Source organism: Cyprinodon tularosa, unplaced genomic scaffold, assembly GCF_016077235.1.
Source record: "Cyprinodon tularosa strain WSP-4 unplaced genomic scaffold, ASM1607723v1 ctg59, whole genome shotgun sequence".
Classification (NCBI taxonomy): domain Eukaryota; kingdom Metazoa; phylum Chordata; class Actinopteri; order Cyprinodontiformes; family Cyprinodontidae; genus Cyprinodon; species Cyprinodon tularosa.
The window spans coordinates 1,582,952-1,608,102 of record NW_024039329.1 but is presented as its reverse complement, the minus strand read 5'-3'; the positions used below and the strand labels follow the sequence as shown (position 1 = coordinate 1,608,102).

At 38.2% G+C, this 25,151-nt stretch overlaps 1 protein-coding gene across 2 annotated transcripts in view; it reads left to right on the top strand.

Annotated features, from left to right (window-relative positions):
• hipk3b (homeodomain interacting protein kinase 3b) overlaps positions 1-25,151 on the top strand; it is a 46,408-nt gene that overhangs the window by 10,255 nt on the left and 11,002 nt on the right. For both annotated transcript variants that reach the window (XM_038306732.1, XM_038306733.1), the window contains exons 2-9: positions 823-2,119; positions 15,957-16,080; positions 20,793-20,912; positions 21,265-21,351; positions 22,111-22,295; positions 22,623-22,782; positions 23,963-24,086; positions 24,184-24,305. In XM_038306732.1, the coding sequence (XP_038162660.1) occupies positions 823-2,119; positions 15,957-16,080; positions 20,793-20,912; positions 21,265-21,351; positions 22,111-22,295; positions 22,623-22,782; positions 23,963-24,086; positions 24,184-24,305 (2,219 nt within the window). The remainder of the gene's footprint in view (positions 1-822; positions 2,120-15,956; positions 16,081-20,792; positions 20,913-21,264; positions 21,352-22,110; positions 22,296-22,622; positions 22,783-23,962; positions 24,087-24,183; positions 24,306-25,151) is intronic.

Genomic DNA, 25,151 nt, shown 5'->3' with positions numbered 1-25,151 from the left:
AGGAGTTTTTTTCCAGACTTTAAAAGAGAGGAAACCAAAACTCCTGAGAAGTTCTGGATAGAGCACATTGATGGACTAAGATATATATATTTTTAATCTTAAATGCAAAATGTTAATATTTTTTTTTAAATTTTGGTATAAGTACTGCTCTCAATGGGTTGCACAGTCTCTATACTTCTGTTAACGATTAATCAATTATTGCTATTATCAATTAATAACAATTAATCTTATTGTTTTAGCCCTAATATTAACTGTTTGTATTAAAAACAAATGTGCTTTAAAATCTAAACACCATTTACAGAACATTGTCAACGCATCTTCTGTTAAATTTGAATAAAAAGTGATTTCAAAATATAAAAAAATGAAAAAGAAACTATGTTTAGGCTTTAAACCAGGGGTGTCAAACTGATTCCAAAAAGGGCTGTGTGGCTGAAGGTTTTCTTTCCAACCAAACCTAGCACACCAGACTCCATTCACCTCATCAAGTCATCATGTTCAGATTGGACTCACTTACTGAGATGGCTGGAGTCTGGTGTGCTATTGCTTGGTAGGAAAGAAAACCTGCAGCCACACGGCCCTTTCTGGAACCAGTTTGACATCCCTGCTTTAAACAGTCAGGCTGACGCATTATATAGGTGTTGAAGTCTTAATTTAAACTAATAATTAAACTTGAGCAAAGCTCAGAGAACTTTAAATCTGGTAAACAGTACCCTGATTCTGACATTGTTTACCACTCTCCATGTCCTTCTCTTATTTGCTTTTTGGGTTGTATTTTATGATGTCCTGGACACTAAAACCCGTCCCCTTGTGCTTTGTTTGCAGGTATGGCCTCACAAGTCTTGGTCTACCCACCACACATTTATCAAACCCAGACAAGTGCCTTTAGCAGCGTGAAGAAACTCAAAGTTGAGCCCAGCAGCTGTGTGTACCATGAGAGGACTTTTCTGAACAGCAGAACCCTTGGCATTGTGCACCCGACCAAACAAGCCCACTCGTTTGTGAATCGAGACTTGGCAGTGGGCCTGAGAGCACGTGGAGGGCCGCAGTACCCGGTTCAGACGGTTGTGGTTCGTGGCGTACAAAGACAACAGCCTGGTAAAAGAAGAGGGGGACCAGGCCCACTTGCGGCCCAGCAGCAGCAGCGCGAGGCGAGGGTCGTCCACTCACAGGGCAAGGAGCAGCAGCATCAGGAGGTCAAAGAAAGTGGGAGCAGCGGTGGAGCAACAGGAGCAGGAGGAGGGGGAAGGGGAGAGGGCTGCAGTGGGGGAGTTGAGGAAGGAGGAGAGCAGGGTGATAGAGAGGAGAACTGTGAAGGTTTGAACTCAGCTGACAGCTCTCAGCGATGTGGGCTGAAACGTAAAAGTGAGGACTTGGATAACCGAGGGAGCACCATGCAGATTGTGGAGGAACTGTCAATGTTGCCTGCCATGTTGCAAACGACGAATGTGGGGAATGCAGCCGTTACAGCACCGGCGGTTGTCGGGGCTGGGGGAGGCCCCTCCAAACAGGGTGTAGGGCATGGGGGGTTATGTGCAACTGGAGGGACAGGAGGAGGGGATGGGGACTATCAGGTCGTACATCACGAAGTCCTGTGTTCCATGAAGAATACTTATGAAGTGCTCGATTTCTTGGGACGTGGCACGTTCGGCCAGGTAGTGAAGTGCTGGAAGCGGGGAACAGGGGAGGTTGTGGCTGTAAAGATCCTGAAGAACCACCCTTCATACGCTCGGCAGGGTCAGATCGAAGTTGGGATCCTCGCTCGCCTGAGTGGGGAGAACGCCGATGAGCACAACCTGGTGCGGGCCTTTGAATGCTTCCAGCACCGCAGCCACACTTGCCTCGTATTTGAGATGCTAGAGCAGAATCTGTACGATTTCCTGAAGCAGAATAAATTCAGCCCGCTACCGTTGAAGGTGATCAGACCGGTGTTAGAGCAGGTTGCAACTGCTCTGAAAAAGCTGAAGAGCATGGGTCTGATTCATGCAGACTTAAAGCCAGAGAACATAATGCTGGTGGACCCAGTAAGGCAGCCCTACAGGGTGAAGGTAATCGATTTCGGCTCCGCCAGTCACGTGTCCAAAGCAGTGTGTTCGACGTACCTTCAGTCTCGGTACTATAGGTGAGTATTTCATTTGACTTTTCTTCCATTTTACACTTTCATTGATGTCTTGAATTTAATAGTCTTACTACTGAAATGTGCTATACAAATAAAATTGCCTTGCCTTACAGGGATAACGGTTTCTAACTCAGATGGTAAAATAAATACATATTATTTTATTTTTTATTTATCCTTTATTTAACCAGGTAATACCCATTGAGATTAAAAATCTCTTTTGCAAGGGAGACCTGGCCAAGATAGGCATAAAAATTACATCACATCATTACATATGTATAAAAGACACACACATAAAAGCCAAATATGCACTTACAATAAAATTTCAATTAAAACATTGACATGTGAGGGAGTCTAACTCAAAATATCTAATTCTCAACTTAAAAGTATTCAAAGGAACCAATTTACTAAGTTTCATGTTATTTTGCAGCAAATTCCATGTAAAGGGAGCAGAGTAAGCAAAGGCCTTTTTACCCAGCTCAGTACTGACACGTGGGACAGAAAACAAGACAACAGCCTGAGAACGGAGAGAGTAATGACCAGTACTTTTTTTTCATAAGAAGTGAACATAAATAAGATGGAAGCGCACCAAGAATAGCCTTATATATAAATATATACCAATGACAAAGCCTCCGTGTAGCCAAGGCAGACCACCCTACACGAGAATACAGCTCACAGTGATGGGTGCGAGCTTTACAATTAGTAATAAATCTCAATGATGCGTGATAGGCTGCGTCTATCATCTGCAGGCATTGAGCAGATGAATGCATATATAATATATCACCATAGTCCAGCACAGTTAAAAAAGTGGATGCCACCAACCGTTTTTTTTACATTAAAAGAAAAGCACAGCTTATTTCGAAAGTAAAAACCCAATTTTAGTCTCAACTTTCTCACTAGGCAGTGAACATGAGGCTTAAATGATAGGTTGTCATCAATGACAATACCAAGATACTTATAAGTTGAAACTATCTGTATTTCACGACCATCAAGAGTAACCACTGAAGGAACATTCAGTGACCTGTTCCGAAATATAGAACTGGAGGCTTCTGTAGAGTCTGTCTTCAATACACTGTAGAACATCCTGGATATTTCAAAGACACCTACTATAGACTAAAATGGTGCCTTTACTGCTAACTGATTATCAACGTCCCGTTTTTTTTGTGTGAAAACACTAATTATTCTTGACAGGTAATCTGAAATCTTTCAGGTGTTCTATGTTGAAATTAGGACGCGATTACAAAACAACAACAGCAACATATTGATTAAGGATAAAACTGATACTGATGGTTGCCAAATTCTAATTAGATCAGAATCAAGACCTGCTATTGGACACTGTTATATTAGCAATTAGCCTGGCTAGCATTAGAAAAGTACAAGTCACTGTGTGTTTGATTAGTGCAGAAGTTTTTCAATTGATTTCTGTTTGGGACCCGCTGGATTGATGTAGTGGTTGCGGAAGGACCCTCCTCCATGTCAGGCCAAAGGGGGAAAATTTTGCGCTTACTCTCTATTTACTAATCTGGTCGATAAATCTTAAAAAACCATCGGATTCTGGTCACCATTTGATTTCTCCTTGCATGCCATTGCTTACGCCATTGATTGATCCAAAGGGTTCTGTTAGGAACCTGAGGACCAGGACATGCATCTGTAAATGGGGAGTTGGGAGTGTTAGCTTAGGGGTAAAGCATAGAGCTTGGAATCCCAAGGCGATGGGTTAAATGCAGAGGTAAATTTCTTCAATGTTAGAGCAATAAAGTTCAATTATTAAATGACAAATTGTATTAAGTCTAGAAAGGAGAAAAACATGTCTGTGGATGATAGATGTTCAAAAAGCTGTTACACTGAAAGATGTTTTTTAGTGATTCACTCCTCCTGTCCCATTGTGCTTTTAAAGAACATTTTGCTAATATCAAGGGGAAGTTGATAATTATTCAACAGCAGATTGTTTGTATTGTGATTTTTAGTATAAAAAAATACTAGATAAGGTAGCTATAAACACGGCTTTAGGCTTTTTGAATGCTCTGTTTTAAATGTTAGGTAAAGGTAATTTTATACTAACTAGTAAATCCCACATTAAATTTTGTAATACGGTTTCTTTATGGTAAAGTGGCATTTCTGTACCTGTGCTCTCAATGTAATGCTTGATTTTACTATTTGGGAAAAGATTTATTGGATAGGTACAGTGCAGGGGGGTGTTTTAAGAGTAAGGTATTAGTCTATCTTCGTGAAAGCTTTTCCCCAGTAGTTTGTAGATAGTGGAGATGGTTCATTTTATGCTTCCATACGTTGGTGGTTCAAATTTGTTTTCCGAGCCTGGGAAGAAGTCAGTGGCATAACGTGCTAGCAGTCATTGTAAAAACCATTTACATAATATTTGAATTATTTTGATTGCCTCCCCACTAGGCGAGTGAATTAGCATGCGTTACTGGTAATTCACACTAGCAGTGAAAATCGATGTAAAAAAGCAGTCGATATCTGTCTGAATTTGCATTTCCTGATGATTGTCTCATTGTTCAAACAGAGCGGACAAAGCTCTCATTGAGCCACACTGTGTTAGGGCCCTGTCACACCTTGCCGATTTAGCCAACGTATGCCTGACGTCCCAGAATCTCCTAAAATGCTTGTACACGCTAAAATTTCTATGTATTTTTTATTTTTTTTGGCATATACATAGCATATTCATAACGAGTCCAGAACTTATGTCCAATCACAGCCTAACTTATGTGTAACGCATGGGAGCGTAATGCCTTTGAACTGATGCACAAGCTCCCCTCAGGCGCATCGCTGCCGAAGTACTTGCTGTATGTCGACGTGTTTCAGCGTATTTCAGCATGGTTCACCGTGCTCATAACTTATACAGAACATACCCATAGCTTATCCAATGCACGGCAGCTTTTTTTCCGGATTTTCCGTACGCCAGGCATATGCTGGTCTAAATCGTCAAGGTGTGACAGGGGCTTTACATGTTAAGAGGAAGTGAACACCACAGCTGCTGGAGTTCATCAGTGCTGTCAAGCTTTGGTCGACAGCAGTTTCTCACACACCTCCCCTAGTGTAGTGACACAGCCTACGTCAATACCTTCATTAACATGTTAATAATGGTTAATTATGGTCTTTCTAAGTTTAAACAGTATTATTGAACTTTTTCCTGAAATGTTGGACTTTTTGTTTACCTAAGGAGGAAAGTCTTGAAGGGGTGTTTAGAAGTTTGTTTGCTTTAAATTTGTTAGACATATAATACAGAGTAGCTACATGATGGATTTAACTGGAGTTAATTTAACACAAGTATTTGGAAGTAAACACATTGATAAAGGATTAGATATTTGACAACTTATTTTCACGGTAAATAGATGTTTGTAGAGCAAAAAAGATGTATAGACGAAAGGCAGAAATGGTTTCTGGCAGAATGAATGATGAGGTAGATTACAAAAGAAGCATCAATCCAGAAATAAAAGGTAGGGAACTCAGGAACCAAAACAAACAGTCGCTCAGGGGAAAAATACATGAGGAATGAAGAGAATCCAGCAAAGAGTAACTGCGGAGGAGGAGGTAATATTGGGAGATGGAACAATGAATGGGGTAATCAGCTAATTGGGAGCAGGTATGGACAGAAGAGACTAGAAGAGAGCTAAGGGGAAAGGAGTAACCAGGGTAATACAATAGGGCTGGCAATAACTAATATGAAAAAAAAGGGAAAATAAACTAATGACTTTAGAAACACAGAATGACCAAAAGGGGAAACTAGAGGTTAGGGAAGGGACTGGAGAAATTTTGATTAATAATATTTAATTGGAAAATCATAAATATAGAGAACTACATAACAGGAAAGCTGATAAGAGAATAACTAAAATAAAAACCCAGGAAGAGTAAACTAAGAAGTAATAAAAAAAAAAATAAAAAATCTTAACAGCAACACAGGATAACCAAAAATCAAAGTAAAAATTAAAACCCCAAATAAAAACCTGTACCAAAAAGTCCAGAGAAGCAGGTATGACACTTATAGAAAGCCCATTGAGGTAAGTGACTGTTCTGCGTGAGAATGATCAACATGAAAAACCCAGTTCCTGTCACTAACAGAGTAGTGGTCTTTACTTTGCTTATAGATGAATCAACTGCTATCATTTCATGACATGGCGCTGTAGAATATGGCACAGTTCAAATAACCACAGGTCCCGCCTGGTGCAGTTTTTCTACTGCAAACTATCTACTTCTGAATGACTGTAAAGTGTGTCGTGATGGATGAACTTGTCATTGTTTTTGTGTTCTTGTTGAACTATTTTAAATCCGTAAACTGTTCCAAAGCATTTTATAAGGGAGTAATGAAAACTCAGTACACGGCAAGCTTTTTGCACTAATTCATTTAAATATTGTTTGGGTGCAGTTTGCATGACTTAAGTGTTATGACTTAAGATTTAGACAACTTTTATTGTCGTTTTGTATACACCCTGTGTGTACAAAACGACATTTCGTTTAGTACAGCTTTTCAGACAGTAGGTTACCGGTAGTAAAGATTCTCTTTACTAAATAATTGAGTGTTATTATTATTATGTCCACATTATTTAATATATGCACAAAGATATGATCATAACTATCCGATGGAAGTCACACATTTCACCCCTGTGAATTGTTATAAACATTGAGACTGTATTGTATTGAGTCAGTTCAATTCCCAAGTTTGTAGAAAACAGCATTTTTGTTTTTATGGCTTTAGAAACTTTCCTGCAATTGATAAAATAAATGCATATCAAACATTATTCTTTCAATATTGATTTTAACCAGTTACGGCCTGTGTTGCTGCTTTTCAGATAATCACTATTTACCTGTTTTGCATCTGTTTGTTTTGAGTTTTATTGAAGCAAAACTACAGCATACTTACCGGTAAATACAGTGGGTCATAATTTGGGCTCCAGAACTATTATGCTGCTCTAAGACAACAAGACTTTTTGAGAAATGATAGAAATCAAATATAAAAGAAATGAATTCCAAGAATACAATGAGAGTCAAGACAATTGGACTCAAATGCTTTTTCTTATTCTTATTATTTTTTACACAGATTTTACATAGAAGTAAATACAATCGTTCAGCAGAATAAAATAAATTAAATAATAATTAAATAAATGGAAATTATATATTCTAGGTGACCCAATTATTTTTTTTTTTGCTGCTCTGTACACTAGTGGCTTTCTCTCAGCAAGTTCCATAAAGCAGTCAGCTGTAGTGGGAACCATTACAGCTGACTGTAGCAGAGGTGACAGAGGTACCAGCGTTAGTAAAAAAAAAAAAAAAAGAGCATTGGATGGGAAGGTCTTACTTAACTTTTAAATGGAAGTGTAAACTTTTTATGTGCGTAAGCACTTTATTTGTGTCAACTTCAAACAAAGACAATCAAAATACACGCTATCGGATGATGGTTATTGGCCTAAAATACTGAGTCCCCTTTTTTTTTGATCAGTAGAATATAATTCATCGGGCAAATACTTTCATTCTTCAGATATTGGCCTTCTGACCAAGGGGAACATTTGCTAGTTGTTTGCTGCATAAATGTTTTAGTTGCACAAAATGCTTTTTAATTATTCTGTGAAATATCATATTTTATGGACCTTAAATGTAAAGAATATTCATATGCAACTATCCATTTTATTTTCATACTTTTATATAACTTTTAAACCACTAGTTGGCAGTACACTGCCCAGCAGTGTTTTTTAAATATTATTATGAAAATCGCTATATATAATTTTTTTTATGTATCGGGATAAATGTTATTACAGTAGGTATTATGATCTATATCTTATTCCTAAATTCTTGCCAATTTACACCCCTACTTGGTATATCAGTGTTCTAATCAAGCATCAAAGTGTTTTTGTACATTATGTATTATATAGATCACAAGTACTTTGGTTTAATTGATTGCAGTGTAAGTACGAAGCTGCAACAATGGCTCAAAACCAAATACTCTCACTGTCTAACTTGTGCTTCTCATCATTGGCAAGAGTATTCAGCATACAGTGAAGGAAAGCGTTGCCGAGTCCAAGAGGAGAGCATGACTTAAAATAGTTCATGGCACGCTGACCAGTGTGCTTCAACTTCTATAGATGGTGAAACATGTCAGGGTCCAAAGTCTAAAATGGACAGCTTGAAACACTAGAGAGCTCCCACTTACTCGTTCAAGGTCAACCAGCTCAGTAGATTCATCTGTTATATTTTATTTATAAGGCCACGTTGTTCATATATATATATATATATATATATATATATATATATATATATATATATATATATATATATATATATATATATATATATATATATATTTTCTATGTTTTTTTTCTTGTAAAAATATTTTTTGTGACTACTTTTTTTATTTTCTACTTAATAATCCTTTGTATTCTTTTCTTTTTTTCATTTTTACATTTTTGCCTATGTATTTTTTTCTGTTTGGAACATTTTGGATATTTTTATAGGAGCTTTAATTAAAATAAAGATATTCAATATGCATGACATATTTCTTTTTATTTCAGGCTAAACTGAAATTTAAATACAGTAGTTATTACGACCTTGTCTCTTTCCACTCAGAAGTCTAAAAATAATATAGCCTAGTTTAGGAACCAGATTTATTCCTAGTACTTATTAAATTAAACAATTAAATTACATATCTTTTACAAACCAAATATTGATAATTTATCTTTTTGTCAGATTTCCACATGTTAACTTAAAAAGGCACCAGATAAATTGGCAAATTTATATTAATCATTATAGAAGTGCCAGCATTCTGCTATAATGAAACCATCCATCCATCCATCCATCCATCCATCCATCCATCCATCCATCCATCCATCCATCCATCCATCCATCCATCCATCCATCCATCCATCCATCCATCCATCCATCCATCCATCCATCCATCCATCCATCCATCCATCCATCCATCCATCCATCCATCCATCCATCCATCCATTTAGCTACAACCTACCATTACCCATGCATACCTCACCCTAACCCTAACCCAATTGGCACCTTAGCCCTAAACCAAACCATGACCAAAATAGCTGGTGAGGATAGTCTGAAATGTGCTCACTTTGTAAAAAATGCCCTCACTCAAAAGGATAATAACTGAAACTGCTTCTTACTCTTACTCTAAAACAGGAACACACACATTTGTAACCTTGTTGGGACGGTGTAAGGTAAATTTCCCAGAAACATGTTACTATGTGGGAACTTTCAGCTGAGGTTCTCTTCTTGGGGTGGGGGGTAGGCTTAGTGCTAAGGTGTCAATTGAGTTTAAGTAAGGGTTAGAGTTAGGTATGTTAGCAAAAGGGCTGGGTTAGGCAATACAAATGAATGGGAAATGAATGGTAAGTCAGCGTAAGGATAGCGAGGCATAATAAACCTAATGGTAATTTAAAGATACCATTTAATCTGTTTTGGGCTGTGAGAGGAAGCAGGAGTACCCAGAGAGGACCCAGGATAACATGGGAGAACATGCAAACTCTATGCAGAAAGGGACCTCTGCGATTCGAACACAGGACCTCCTTGTTGCAAAGCAACAGTGCGTGTGTAAAAAGTCATGTTTGTTAAATCAGAATAGTGATTTAAAAGTTATTTCAGTTCCACAGTTCACTAAGTGAAACATATTCATTTGATACTTACACATGCCAACTGATAACCACACTAATCTGCTAATCTGTGGAGCAATCTCTACATCCTCATGCTTTCAGATTTGTTTTCATAACAAACCTGTATCTACAACACAAGCACATTCAACTAGATATGAAAGCTTTCAATTGGAATTTGTGCAAGTATTCAGTCTGAAACTTTCACGGCTCTTCTTTGCAAATTATGTCTGAGATAGTTTCACAGAATGGTTTCATGTTTTTGGTTCTTTATGGAAAACAATCCTTTTCTGAACGGTTTACTGCTCTCTGCTTGTCTGATTGATTTTATGCTCTGGCATGTAGTTCAAAACCTTGAATTGAGATGTAACAAATCCTTGACTGAGACTTTGATTGTGTGTTTACATGCTTGTTATAAATTTTATTACTCTTTTATTGCTTTGTGCACCCAGTGGATGTCACATGTCCAAGACAAACATCTGCCCTACTTCCCCATTCCACCTACTGGTGTCTCTGTTGGTGTTGTGGAAGTATTGAAGTTTTATGCTTATCATTCGACTGTTCTCCTGCAGCAAAAGACATAATAACAAGGGTGTATTAAGGCTGTAAAAGAAATTGGATTGAAGTTGTTTAATTATTAAACCTGCATGGCTAATAAGAACTTCTAGATAGATGTTATTTTTGTTAAAAATTAACTAATATGATCTCAATAAAGACTTTAATGTCCTCTTTCTTGCAAAATTGTAGCTAATACTATTACAGTAAAAGCTAATCTTTTCTGCACACCCTTTAAATGTGGTCGTAAAGACAAAAAAAAAGGAAGCAGCACTCGGGTATTATAACAAACCTTTTGCTATCTATACATTACAGCTTTATTGTTTATAAGATAAAGTTTGTGTATTTGTTGTGACAAAGGCCAGCTCCTTGACTTTGAAGTGTTCAATTCATGAAAGCTTATATATTTAAATTTTAAAGATTGTCTTTGTTCGCTAAACATCAGAAATAACATGAATTCAAAGTTGATAACTCGCAGCTTTGTTCCCCTGCCTGATAAATTTCCATCGGGCTTTAAGCAAAGCAAATAATTAAACCTGTTCTCACTTCTTTCCACTTTAGTTTGCCCTTACTGATAGAATTTTAAAATAATCCTTCAGGTTTTAGTTGCATGAACCATCCAAACACAAGAACAGTATTTATACCATAACTGGAAAAGTAAATCATGGCTGCATGTTGATACTCTGCCTGCTTAAATCTGTAAAACGTGACTCAGGTTTTGTGTCTGTTATCTATAGTATGGGCAGGTCAGAGCGCATGTGCCTCTTCCTCCGTTTGCACGGCTGCCTTGGGTTCCACTTAATAATGCAGGATGCCCTGAGAGTGTGTGGAATTACAGTTCCTGGAAGAAGCATGCTTTAAGCCTCTGTTGTCTCATTATTGAGCAGCCATATTGTTTCTTTCTCTTTGCGACTGAGCTTAGAACTCTACTTTTGTCTGGACTCCACTGAGTTTCTGTGGTTCTCAGTTTCCCTTATAGACACTGATCTTCTTTGATTGAAGGTGTGGTCGGCCATGTTTGCTGTTCTGTGGTCGGTTTACGCTCTGCCTCCCTTTGAGGACACAATAAGTTGGGTTGCAGCGCTATTTCTGGACTTTGTTATAATGGGTATGAATAAAAAAATGATAATGCCCTCTAACATGGCTGCTAATGCTAACTAAGATGTTTGGAAATGAGTAGAAATCTGTATAGATTAAGTTTGTTGGCTTAGATTTTCAACAAGCTCGATATAATTCACCTGAGAGCCGACCTCTTGCTATTTCAAAGCAATTATTAGCATTAAGTGGATATAGATGCATTAATAATGGCCATAGAAAGGCAGACTGATGCCTGCAGACATGTCTGAGAACTTGTCCTTACTCAGACAGGTTATCAGGATAGTTGAGCAAACTCGTTAATATTACTTACAATGTCAGCCCATATGTATAGTCCCATTTGCTCTGCTTCACAAGCAACTTATTGCCTAACATGTTATAACAGGGCGGTCGAAAGGGGATTCTGTTCATAGGGTAGCAGCAGTTTGATGCAAAATTAACTGAGCAAGAGAGATTATGGATCTCCAGGGAGTTTTTTTAATCTACCTTTTTTTTTGCTTAGAAAAATTTAAGCATGCTACTGCTGGCTCTGTCCGTTCTGGTTTTGTTTTGGTGTCACGCTTGAGATCTGAGTAAAGACGAGGACTATGGCCTTGATCTGTGTTTACTGCTGGCTTTTACAGCATTTTTAAGTGTATCCTTTTTTATATTTGAAATCAGTTAATTGACGCTAAAAGCATCTTTTACACAACACGATGGAACAGTAATTGGTCTTCTGTGATTATGAGGATCAAGTAACATTGTTAAAAGCTAATGTTTTGTGCTTATTCATTGCCAACCGGTGGAGTAATAGACATAAGATCTGATATGATGCATCATTTACTGCTCTAAAGGGTCAGAATTAGCCTGACTGTAACATACAGACTGTGTTCGATTTAAGCCACCTGTTTATGGTAGGAGTCATCAAGTCTTTGATGGTTTGTTTGAATTACTCCTTCTTTAGATGTTGTTTCCATGAATCAAGTTAGTTCATAAAACAGATTTCTTTACTTTGTTGAAGCCAAACTGGTGTTCTCCTTTTTTTCTTGCTCCGCAGCAAAACGTGGCACATTTGCCCATCCGCCTACTGTCTGCTTTTTACACTTAGTGGAAACATCACAAGGCTTCTGTTTCTCTGCCATTCATTGGCTCCTGATGTTTTACGTCAAATTCGTAGAAAAAAACAGGTTTGCTTTAAAAAGAGGGTGACAAGGCCTTACTCGAGTTGATCTGGATGAAGCCTTGCAACCATGGTAACATCCACTTTTCTCTTTAGGCTGTACAACAAATGTACTGTTTTTTTTTATGTTGTTTTTTCTTCATTTTGGTTTTAGAGTTGCACTAGTTCAACGCATTAACCTCGGAAAAGATATGAAAAGAAATGAAAGGAAAGAAAGATTAAGCTGGGTATAGAATAAAGGCGTTTGTGGATTCTTTTTCTCAGTCAGACATGATCTTCCACTGAGGAAGTGCCTTAAATGGAAATGCAAGCATTGAGTGTTTGGGACTGATTACAAAACATCTGTTGTTCCAATATATATTTTCTCGAAAAAAGCTCAGCAGCTCTCCTTTAATGCTATATGTTAACAGATTCCCAGAAGTTATTATCAACCCATTCGCTTTATAACCATTCAATACTAAGCAGTGAAATTACAAAAGAGTAACAGATAAATTCACTGAAGGTTTTAATAGAAGACAAGTATTCCTATAAAATAAATATAATATTAGCTCTAGTATATTTTTTATATGTTGTTATTCTTCCTGTTTTTACTGCAGGTCTTAACAAAGCATAAACACTAGGCCCCTTTTTAGCCCTCATTACATTTACAAAACAGTTAAGCAGTTAACAAATTAAAAGCCCAATTTCAAAGGTTGACTGACATTTAAAGTATTTTTTTGGTGACAGCAGAAGAAGAAAGTACAATCTGCCAAAGTAGGAAAATAATTTATTCTGAGGCTGTAATGGAATTAGGATCAGTTCTATCAAGATCAATTGTCCATTAGTGATAAAGAATTTAATCCTTAGTGTATTTAAAATGGCTGTTGTATCCACAAAAACACTGCATGTTCGTTTTATTATGTAGTAAAAAATTAAAACACTGTAACCTCAAGCTGGACACTCATTAAAAAAAAATTGAAATCACAAGATTGTCTTCAAAACATGTTATTTTCTTTTTTTAAACCATGCTTTCTTTCAAATGCTTGGCATGACTCAGTAATTGCTTTTCCTAAAGAAGGGTTGGCTGTTGCATGCCAACTGTTGCTCTCATTTGCCTCTGTTGGATGATAAAATGATCTAAAACCCAATTTAGCCTCAGACTAGCTGTTGCTGTCCATGCCCTGCGTGCTTTAGCCCCATATGGCCCCAGAGACGTCATGGAGGAGGTATGTCCTGAATCCCTTTAGGCTCTTTAGATGTTCAACATGAAAGCAGGATTTTCTTTGTTGGTATGCGAAGCTTTTGGGGAACAGAAAACACAGGATGTTACAGAAGTTCCTGCATCATATTTTAGATTATTTCTGTCCTCTGGATTGTTTCATGCTGGTAGCTGGTTTCTGAGGCTCCGTCATGTGTATCTGCTGAACAGAAGGGACATTTATCTTATACCATGGTCTGGGTAAATCCTCAATTTTGTCTGGCTGCAGGGTTAAATAGTATTGCAGGACAGCTATAAAAAAGTTCTAGTCAAATGGCCTGATTGTTGTAAACTATTATGCTGGTTATATCACAGCTGCAGCTGACTGTGCTGCAGGCTCTGGGGCCAAACACGGTTATTTTTTGTGCAATGTATCACAACAAGAGATATCAAATAGTCCACTCAGCCATTTCTTGTGAAAAACGTAAAACATTCATGTATAAATTGATAAATGATTTACTTCTTCCAGAAGTGAACATGGTATAGGGAGAATAATGTCCTTTGAGGTGTCCAGAAATAAATGGAGTTTAGCATCAGATGGTTCAGGAAATATGGAAAATATTACATCTAAATTTAATTTTAATTTCGTGGTGGTTTTTGTGAGGCTTGTTGTACTTAGCACAATTATCCTACTGCTACCAATGGTCTCCTTCTTTCATTAGTAATTCCTGTCAATGAATATAATAATAACCCTGACGCTTAAAGGAATAGTACACCCAAAACATGATTAGCCTTCATTTTCTACTCACCCCCATGCTGAACAACACTCTGGAGTACTTTTTTGATATCTCAAATGCATCTGGAGATCTGGGAGGCTTCTTGCTGTCTGCTGACATTCAAATAATGGAGGTCTATGGCGCCAGAGGCAGAAAGGTCCATAAAAGTCCACAAAAAACGTGTCAATATTCCTCCATACTGCTCGCCCAATGTATTCCAAGTGTCCTGAGTGGGTAGTGTCCATAATTTACTCGAAACGAAGTCATTTAGAATGTTTTTAGAGCCTAAACAGTAGTTTATAGGATTTCATAAAAGCGCGCGCCTGCGAGTTCACGAATCTACGGAAACCGCGGCAGACCAAACCAGATGAAAGTGCGCATTCAGCTCGGCAAAGAACTCATGCTCTTCCTCAACACTGAAGTCCTCAGACATTTTTCTTTCGTTGTTTCTTTCTTTGCACAGGTAAACAGCACATTTCTTCTTCTACGCTTGCGTTATCAGCAGAGCAGACGCTGAATGCGCACTTTCATCTGGTTTGGTCTGCCGCGGTTTCCGTAGAGTCGTGAACTCGCAGGCGCCCGCTTTTAGGAAATCCTATAAACTACTGTTTAGGCTCTAAAAACATTCTAAATGACTTTGTTTCGAGTAAATTATGGACGCTACCCACTCAGGACACTTGGAATACATTGGACTAGCAGTATGGAGGAATATTGACACGTTTTTTGTGGATTTTTATGGACCTTTCTGCCTCGGGCGCTATGGACCTCCATTATTTGAATGTCAGCAGACAGCAAGAAGCCTCCCAGATCTCCAGATGCATTTGAGATATCAAAAAAGTACTCCAGAGTGTTGTTCAGCATGGGGGTGAGTAGAAAATGAAGTCTAATCTTGTTTTGGGTGTACTATTCCTTTAAAGCAGGCTTCACATTAGAAGAAAATTCTTATTTTGTTTCCGTTTTGTAAGACTAGACAGATAGGGAGGCCTGCCTGTTTTGAAACCACTGTGATTGACCTGCTTGCCTACTGCCACAGCAGGCTGCCACTTGGCTCCGTCATACACTCAACACTGGCTTATGGGTCGTTTAGTTCTGTTACACATGGACGACAATCCCATCAAAGCAGACGTCATCAGGAATCTCACAGCCTAATTGGACAGCTGTTATTTGTGCAAATAGAAAATGCCTAATTTGTACATATACAGTTACTTAATTAATTAATTTGTTAGAAATAAAATATTATTTTGTGTTTTAATCGTTAAATATAATTCCTGCTTTTGTGTGAAGATTTTAATTACAGTAGACTTATGCTTCAGTCACATTTCTATAGATGAAGGGTTAAGAAATTCAGTAAAATGTCGTCATGGGGGTTTTTGACATGTATATACGCAATGATTGACATTTCATAATCTAACTTCATTCTGTTTCTGGGCTACTTTGGGCTAAGTTGTGTGTTTTATTTGTTCCACAGGGCACCAGAGATCATTTTGGGATTGCCGTTTTGTGAAGCCATAGACATGTGGTCCCTAGGATGTGTGATAGCGGAGCTTTTTCTCGGCTGGCCTCTGTACCCCGGAGCCCTGGAGTACGACCAGGTAAACAAATTCCTTCTCATCTCTTACCTTTCATCAGCCACCAGAATTGTCAGGAGTTTAGTTAAGCCAGGCACAGACTGTATGATTCTTTGCCCTTTTCGGGACGATTCTCCAGTTGTGCGAGAATTTTTCGATAAGCCTGAGTTTCAGCCTCCTTGTGCGTCCTGCGTCTTGTAGTATACAGGGGGTAATGAGGGGCGATCAGCCTCTCACGACCACCTCCCTATCATGAATCGTAAGGTTGGGAGAAAAACAAACATGTTTGAAATTCAGTCGGCCGTCGTACGGTGTTCTTGAGCAAATCCTGCTGTTGAAGCAAAACTACGAGCCAAATTACCAGAACCTCGAGCACTGCACATGTGCAAACAAGGGAGTTCCTCTTCTTCTTCTTCCAGATTGACGAGTCTAACCAGCGCCATCTCTTGGAGCTCAGTCCCCAAGTGGTTTTTGGACGTACAGTGTGAGCAAGTAGATCGCATCAGAGCGTCGGGCCGCACAGTATAAGAACACACATACTGAGCTGTGAACTATTAAACCCTGCGGTATCGTCGTGCAATCTGAGCTGGAGCTGCGTGCAACGATTGAAAATATCGCCCAGTGTATGCCCGGTTTTATTGTCCTCCCTGCACAGAGCCTGTGTTGTTAAATGACTCATGCAGCTTCCCTTCCCTCCTTCAATCCATCTTTTAATGACTCAGTCTCTTTGGATTCTGTTTTCCTCCTGCACTATAATGTTTTTCAGCGGAATTTCCTTCTTATAAAGGTCCGTTTATATCTGCTGCCTCTTCTTCACTTCCAATGTGCATCTTCTCATTTCTTCTACTTATTTATCTCTTTTCTTTACCTACTAAGAAAAATTCCCTTATTCTCCTCGGCTTAGTGTTAATGCAGCTTTTTTATGCCATTTTTCCGTCTTTAAGTCCTGTAAATAGTACTAATAATGTTCTCGAATACATCTGCTATGTTTCCCAAAGAGAATGTTACCATTGAAATAGTTTTTAAAGGTCATTATTATCAGTAGAGTTGAGAGCAGAGTCATTCAGCTTGAAACACAAATAAACTAGTCATAGTGTGTTTGTGTGTTTTGAATTCTAGTAACACTAAGATTGTGATGTTTGTGTTAAATAAATGATTGTTAAACAAACATAGTAATAGATTAATAAAGAGATGAAGATACTCTGCTAATGTGACCTACAGTAGGGAAAACATGTCCCCATGTGAACATATTTCTTGGTGACGTACCGACCTAAAGGATGGCGTCAGCTGGTGTCACAGTGAGCAGAAGCGCACATTCTTGTGATTGTGAATGATGGTATGTCTACTGGTAGCTTTAACCCCCCTTTTCCTCTCAGTGGAACCCTGATGGTATCCTCCTTGGACCAGACAGATCAGGGCTTATGTTGAGCGGCTTCCCCCCCCCTGCTGCAGAGCCCAGTAGACTCACAACCTGCCAATAGAGTCTCAGTTAGATCCTCTTCTCTCCCTAGCAGCATCCTATATTATGCCACTGCACTCATAGCGATGTATTTTTATGCCCCCGGCATCAATTTTCAGCCTCCATAGAACTGCAACAGTGGAGATAACTCAACATCTTCGAAAAGAGATTCGACTTGAGCACAGTGTGACAAAAGTCTAAAGATGATTAATCTGTTTTCGTAAGAACAAGTCAGTCTGTCGCCAAAGCTGCTTTAGAAATATCTGGAGGGGGGGGCTTCTCAGTTTAATACGGGACTGTCTTAAAAAAAGTGGTGTACGCTAAAACGAATATATATATATTGAATACATAACAACTGTAAAAGGTAGTGACTGTGAAATGCAATAGAAGTGAGAGAAAGGAATGTGTTAGTTTATTAGACAGAGATCAAAGCCTAAAATGGGAGAGTATTAAAGCTCCAGAGTTAGTTTGGTTGAGCTTCTTTTTTGTTGAAATGTTCTAATCCTGCCCTCCATTGCTCAGACCTGCCTGCTGTTAAAGAGCTGGCTTCAGTAAATGGTTGTGGAAATGTAGACAGAATGGCCAGTCTGAGCCACCGAGGAGTTTAATGGTTACATAAACTCAAACCTTTATGCACGTTCAGATAGATCCTAGGCTTTTGAGAAAGAAATGTCCAAAAGATTTCAGTAAAAAAAACCAGAACAGCTTTGATTTTTGTCATATAATGTTACACATCATCGAATTAATAATATTAAACAGTGACATAAGGAGTTCATTCAAAATGCATTTAATCCAAGCCATTATGCCCCTCTGTGAAATCGTAGTCTCCCTTGCCCTCATTTCAACAACCCACCTTTTGCGTTAATGACTGCCATCAGCAGGTTCTTTTGTGAACCGTTGAAGAATTCCCTCTTTTAATTTGCTAAGCAGCTGCCTGCTGGTATGAAGTGTCATCTTAGGGTCAGCGGATGATTTGGCTGTAACTCATGTTCCCACTGCCGTCTTCCCCCTTTCTTCTTATCTTTCATTCCCGGGTCTTGTTTCATCTCACACAGCATATTGTATTTATAGCTATCGCTCCTCCTCCTCTTACCTCATCCCATAATCAAACTATCTTATACTTTACAAGGCTTCTTGTTTCTTCGACATGACGACATCTATGATTGTGTAGAGATTCTGTCTAGTAGCTTTAAAAGATAAACTGCAAGCGATGTGGTTGTGGCAGCTAATCTTTTCTTTAGTCTTTGGCACAACTCTTATTTAGGTTAGCTGGGGCTAGAAGTGTAAAGGCCATAGAAGATTGAATGATCCTCTTTGGAAACTGTATTCATGACATCACATGTGATGAATGAGTTGGATTGCAGGTATATAAAAGGTGCTGAGGAAATACTTTGAAATGCATGTATTACAGCAGTGCTATATGTGAAGTCATAAAGTAAAGACTGTACTCACTGTCTTATTTGCAGCAGTCCAGGCCAAACAGATAGCTGTTTTGGAAGATTGAAGCCCAGCATCAGGATCTAACTGAACTGTGATCTTTCTGAGCAAATAAGGCCTTCGAGGAAAAAGTCTTGCAAGAATTTCCCTCCACAAGCAACTATCGCTCTTTTGTCGCCATTGGAGCTGCTCGATTGCTTTGTGAAGATATCCTGCATTATAGAAAGGATTTATTTATTTATTTAAATGACTTAGACATAGACAAACTCTATTGTCATTTTGTATACACGGAGTGTATCAAAAATGAAATTTTGTTTTATACAGCTTTAAGACAGTGACTGAGTTGCAGCTTAGCAGTGAAAATGATCAAATGTAAACAGTGTGGGAGAAAACATGCACAGAATGAAGAGAAATAATCAATATTTGATACAGGAAGTTATATTTAAGCTTAATTTCACATCTCCTGGAAAATAATTGAAAAAAATAAGTGGGGGAGTTTGCAAAAAACAGAAACCTTGCAGGGTTGTTGTTCCTGGGATTTTTAGGAATTTCCATTATCCTATCAGTCCATCAAAAAGCATATTTTAGGGCTGCCCTGATCCATATGAATAGCTTGGTATGGCGGTAAACCCCTATGGATCTAAAACGTTCAACAATACCTTAATGATGGTTTTTCAACCCCCTAGAAAATGAGGAGGTTCATCTCAATGGTTTAATCCCCTACATGAATAAATAAAGATATAAACAACATAATAATAAAAAAATGATTAGAGGATTTATTATTTCCCCCCAGTTATTGGATAGTCTATTCTTTATGACTATCCAATAACATGAACAAAGTCTGGATTATTCATTTTAGGCCATAAACTTATCATCAACATTATCACATGTTTTTCTAATATTGTGCAGCCCCAGTATCTTAGAGCTGAGACAGACATTCACATCCAATATCAAGCTTCCACCTCATAGATACTCCCCTGGAACAACAGACATAAGATCCCACAAACTTACTCCTAAACCTTTTCGACAGTTTTCACAGAAATGTTAAAACTGCATTAGCTGCAAATAGGAGGATCAGCACTGCATTAAAGACGTATTAAAACCTTCTTTATGTTCAGTTAAAGTTCTTGAACGTGTAAGGGATGTTGACACAATAGTTTGTAGCAAGCCCACTGTTCCACTCACAATAAAACACATCTTAGTATAATTCTTTTATGAAATCAATAGTAAAAGAGAGTAAAAAAAAACATTTTTAATAAGGAAAAAAGTTTTTATTTTAATGAAATATGTTTAAAACCTTATGTTAGGATACACGCTTTAGGTTTCAAACATGTAAAACCATCAAAACCATCCTTCTCTAAGTGAGTCTCTTTACTTAAAAGCTGTGTTGAATCTCTAATGATTGTTGTTCTCTACACTTAGGCGTGATTGACGTCAGCCGGGCTTCTCGCCACTCATCTCAAAAATCTGTGACATTCTTACACCACAGCATCTGACTGCTATCTGCCGTTGCCCTGGGAAGCACTCAGACTGTTGCAACCTTGATATCAGAGTTTACCTGACATTTTTAGTTATTATTGGCACAAGCTGTGGCACAGTGATGGGTTTTTGTTTTTATTGCAGAAAAGGTTTTTCAGAGTAGAAGGGCCTCCATTTAAAGTAACCCAAAAGGACTTAAAGAAGGATGTCACTGTGGATTAGATGATGTAGGGAATCTTTGACAAAAAAAAAAAAAAAAAAAAACGATAGACACCAGGCAATTTGTGGGTTCTTTTCTTGTGAAATGTTTTTTTTTTCTTTTGCATATTTTTTTTACACCTGTCTTCTCTATGTCCTGTAGATTCGCTACATCTCGCAGACACAAGGTTTGCCAGGCGAACATTTGCTGAATACGGGGGCGAAGACAGCACGGTTCTTTTGCAAAGAGTCAGACTCACCTTATGCAGCATGGAGACTGAAGGTGAGGAGGCTGCAGAAACATGGAGAAATATAATTTCCTAGTCAAATCCACATAATCCTAATTTTGCTTAAAGTGTCCAGATAAAGATGAATATCACAGGTCAAACCTGAACTCCTTTTACTCCCCTTACTGTTGGCAAATGGTACTTTCAGCTCCATCAGAATAAGAAAGGATGGCATCAAAATACAAGTGAAACATACATTTATTTAAGAAAACATTTGTTATTAATCTTGTGTTAATATAGTTGATCCTCATAGAGACATGAGCAGCTCAGTCTTTGTCAGCAGGATAGTCAGGAAGTGCTTCACCACATTTCTGTCTTGTCTTCACTGAATGCTTTCTTGTTCCACAGTCAACAGATGAGCACGAGGCGGAGACGGGGATGAAATCAAAGGAAGCCAGGAAGTACATCTTCAGCTGTTTGGATGACATAGCGCATGTATGTTGAGCTGTTTGGATGGAAATATATATAGAAATATAGAAAATAAGAGAACAATAGATGATACAGCTTTGAAAGCAAAACTATGAACTAAACATTTGGATTATTTTCCCTGGGATATTCTAGGCTAAAGTTTATAGCGTTAACTTCAGGTGTGTTTACTTCAATTAAAAAAGGGAACTTACACTAGATCTGTATAACATTCCTCATAATCTACCATTTATCTTAAAGGATTATATAATATAATAATAATCTAATCCAATATAATAATATGTGATGTCTTATCTTTTGTATCCCTTTGAGTTTTCTATATTTTATGTTTAAAATGTGGATTTTGAATTACTGGCAGCCTTTAAACGATCTTGTAGTAAAGACAGGATTTTTGTTTTCTCTTGGGAATACACAGAAACTGCTGTCCTTGGAATATGAGCTGCGCTGACCTCATTTTATGCTAAAGTAGTTCCAAAAGTAAATATTTGGAATTCATTTCTTCTTGGTTTTATGAAATTGATAAAGTTAAGTTACTCTTTTTACACAGTCTGTGACGTCACTTCTGCTCTTTACTCTTACTGCAGCCTGAAAGCTTAAATAATTATTCTGTTCAAAGTTGGAGCATGATTTCTGACTTCCAGTTCTATAATAGATACTAGAATAAATAGAGAATCGGTGGTTTCCTGAAGTCGGGAAAAAATACTTAGCAATGCATCTCCACGTTTTATTTTTATTTTTTTTTTTTAATGACCACCCTTTATACTGCAGGTGAACTTGATGATGAATCTGGAAGGTTGTGACTTGTTAGCGGAGAAGGCAGACCGCCGGGAGTTCGTGAGCCTGCTGAAAAATATGCTGCTGATCGATGCGGAGGAGAGGATTGCCCCTGCCGAAGCTCTGGTTCACCCATTTGTGACGATGCAACACCTGCTTGACTTCCCCCACAGCAACCAGTGAGTCTGTGGTGCCTCATATTTGACACGGCAAAAAATTTAAATCTAACTAAGTAATTTTTTCTTAAAATAAATGCATTATTTTCTTGAATTGAGGAGGAAAATGAGACATTTTACCAATGGAACAAGACAATTTACATGTAAAATAGGAAAAAAAAACAATTACATTGTCTTATTTCAATCTTATTTTAAGAGCATTTGCCTACTCAAATTAAGGGTAAACACACTTAATTTAAGAAATTAGTTCTTATTTCTAGATGGTTTTTCCATTGTAAGACACTCTGCTGATCAATAGGATCATTTCACCCACCACTTACCTGTCTGCAGTGTGAAGTCATGTTTCCACATCATGGACGTTTGTTGGACTCGATCCTCTGGATATGAAGCTGTCAACAGAAATAAAGGTCCTTTCGTCAGACCTGTAACTACAACCACTGCTGCCTCAGCCAACCTCCCCTTCAGTAAGATCCCAGCCGTTCATACCCAAGTAAGTTGGTTACATTTTACAAGCACCTTTCAATTATCTTCATAGACATTTGAGGTGTAAATACCCATGCAAAACATTTATTAGATCACCCCACAGACAGATCGACAAATAAACCAAATAATTAAACAGACTTTGTTCTCAGAAGGTAATTTTTTTCTTTCCAGTAGATATAAAAAAAAAAAAAAACAATTCCAGGAAACCAAAATGGTGGAATAACAGATTCTGACACCTGGTGTTCTGTTCCTTTGGTTTGTTCTAATAGTCTGATTTCTTGTTTTTATTGCCCATTTTGTATGCTGACTTGTGTGTCTTATTGCGTCCTAGCACTGCTGTCATGGCAACAACATGACGTCATGTTTCTGAGGTCATGGCAACAGTAGAAATCAGTGTTGTTGCTGAGAAGAAGAGAGCACCCCCCCCATAAAAAAAAGCTGTTTTAAATCTGTATACTACTAAACATCTCCGTTTCTCTACCTGGTAGTCATCACGCCGAGGATAACTCTGGATAAATGGAAATATTAACATAATTAGGAGATTTTCTCAGGCATTACACATTAGATTTGATATCTTCCAATTAAAGCTGTATCTAATACTGCTGAGAAGACGTTCACAGGAGAAGGTGGTGACAGATGCAGTATAACCCGTTTGAAAGGCTGCTTTGTTTTCACTATCATGTGTATGGTGGGGGGGCTGGGCTACATGCAGTAGCAGAACAATATAGCCCTAGTTCTCGTTATCCTTTAAATGTGATTATACCCAGGCACGGGAGCTGGGTTAGCAGAGAGGCAGAAGCACATGCTCCGCTATTTAAAGGGTCTGACCTGTTTCTGTTCAGCATTGTTAGCTCTACTGTTAAGTATCTAGGTTCAACAAACAAGTCTGACCCAAAATGACCGGTCTGGATAAATCAATCCCATGTAAAGACTGTCAGCTGTGGTCATTTTATCAGTTTGGTTTAAAACGGGCTTACATGACATGACAGCAACTCATGAGAAAATGATTCAAAAAAAGTTTCACTTGTTTTTCAATTTGAGTTTGTCAAAACGGACTTTATTGTGAGGATTTGAAGTCCTGCTAACTCTCTGTCATTCCTCCTAAATGTTAAATAACCCCTGTTCATAGAGCTGTCGCCACCTTCTGGCAGACAAAAAGCATTCATGTTATTTTATCCTGTCTTTAGGGGTTAGTTCCACCCGCACCGTCAGTGATGCACCCTGGGATACCGCTGCAGACTGGCGGTGCCCAGTTTGGATGCAATGACTCATTTCAGCAGGCTCTCATTCTGTGTCCCCCGACAATACCAGGTAGGATATGGACTGTCAATCTTTATTTCAATTTTTAAAAATTTCTTTTTTTATTTAAATAAATTAAGGTGAAATATCCTCTGCATTGTATCTTCAGGTATCCCTTCTAACAGTGCTAAACCACCTGGCTACTCCGTCCGTATGGAAGCTTCTGTACCTCTGGTTACTCAAGCACCATCGATCCAGCCCTTACAGATCAGACCTGGAGTCATCACACAGGTAGGAGGATCCTGATTCTTACACTGATGTGGAATATTATTTTATTGCTTTATAACATTTTGAAGTGATGCCTCATTTCAGTTGTTTTTCAATGTTGAATCTGGAAAATGTGCCATGTGTTCAGCTTCTCTGAGTCAAAGCTTTGTGGAGTTACCATTCGCTGCAGTTAGAGCCTTAAATAATTTGAGGTATCCTCTTATAAGCTGTGCAAATCCTAAGAATGGCATTTGCCTGTTCTTTGCATGTTTTCTTATTATCTCAACTGGATTTTGGTCTCATCTAACATTGGTATATCCTTTGATCTAAACCAGTGGATCTCAATCCTGCTGCTCAACTACTACTGCCTTGCATGTTTTAGATGTCTCTCTGTTGCAGCACACCTGACAGACTCCTCAGCAGGCACCATGTGCTGCAGATGGCTGATTAATTTAAGTCAGGTGTGTGTCAGCAAGCAAATACCTAGAACATGCAGAGCAGTGGTTCTTTAGCACCATGATAGATAACCATTGATCCCTTTAGCTTTAGCTGTATGTCCAAGGTCATTATCCCTTTTTAGGGTGAAACTTAACCCCAGGTTTAGTTCAGACTCGCACATATATTTCCTCCAAAGTTTTGCTGTATCAATCTCTATTCATTTGCCCATCTGCTCAGAGTAGCTAAATAAAGAAAGGTATCCCAAAAGCATGTTTCTGCTTCCTTCATGTTTAACTGTGGGGATGATGTTTTCTTAGACAACTTTTAATGTCATTGTTCAGGGTTATAGGCAGTGCTAGTTCTTCCCCCTTTCAAGCATTTGGTCCAATCTGAACAAAAAAAAACATTTGTGGAACATGTTTTCTGTGCCCT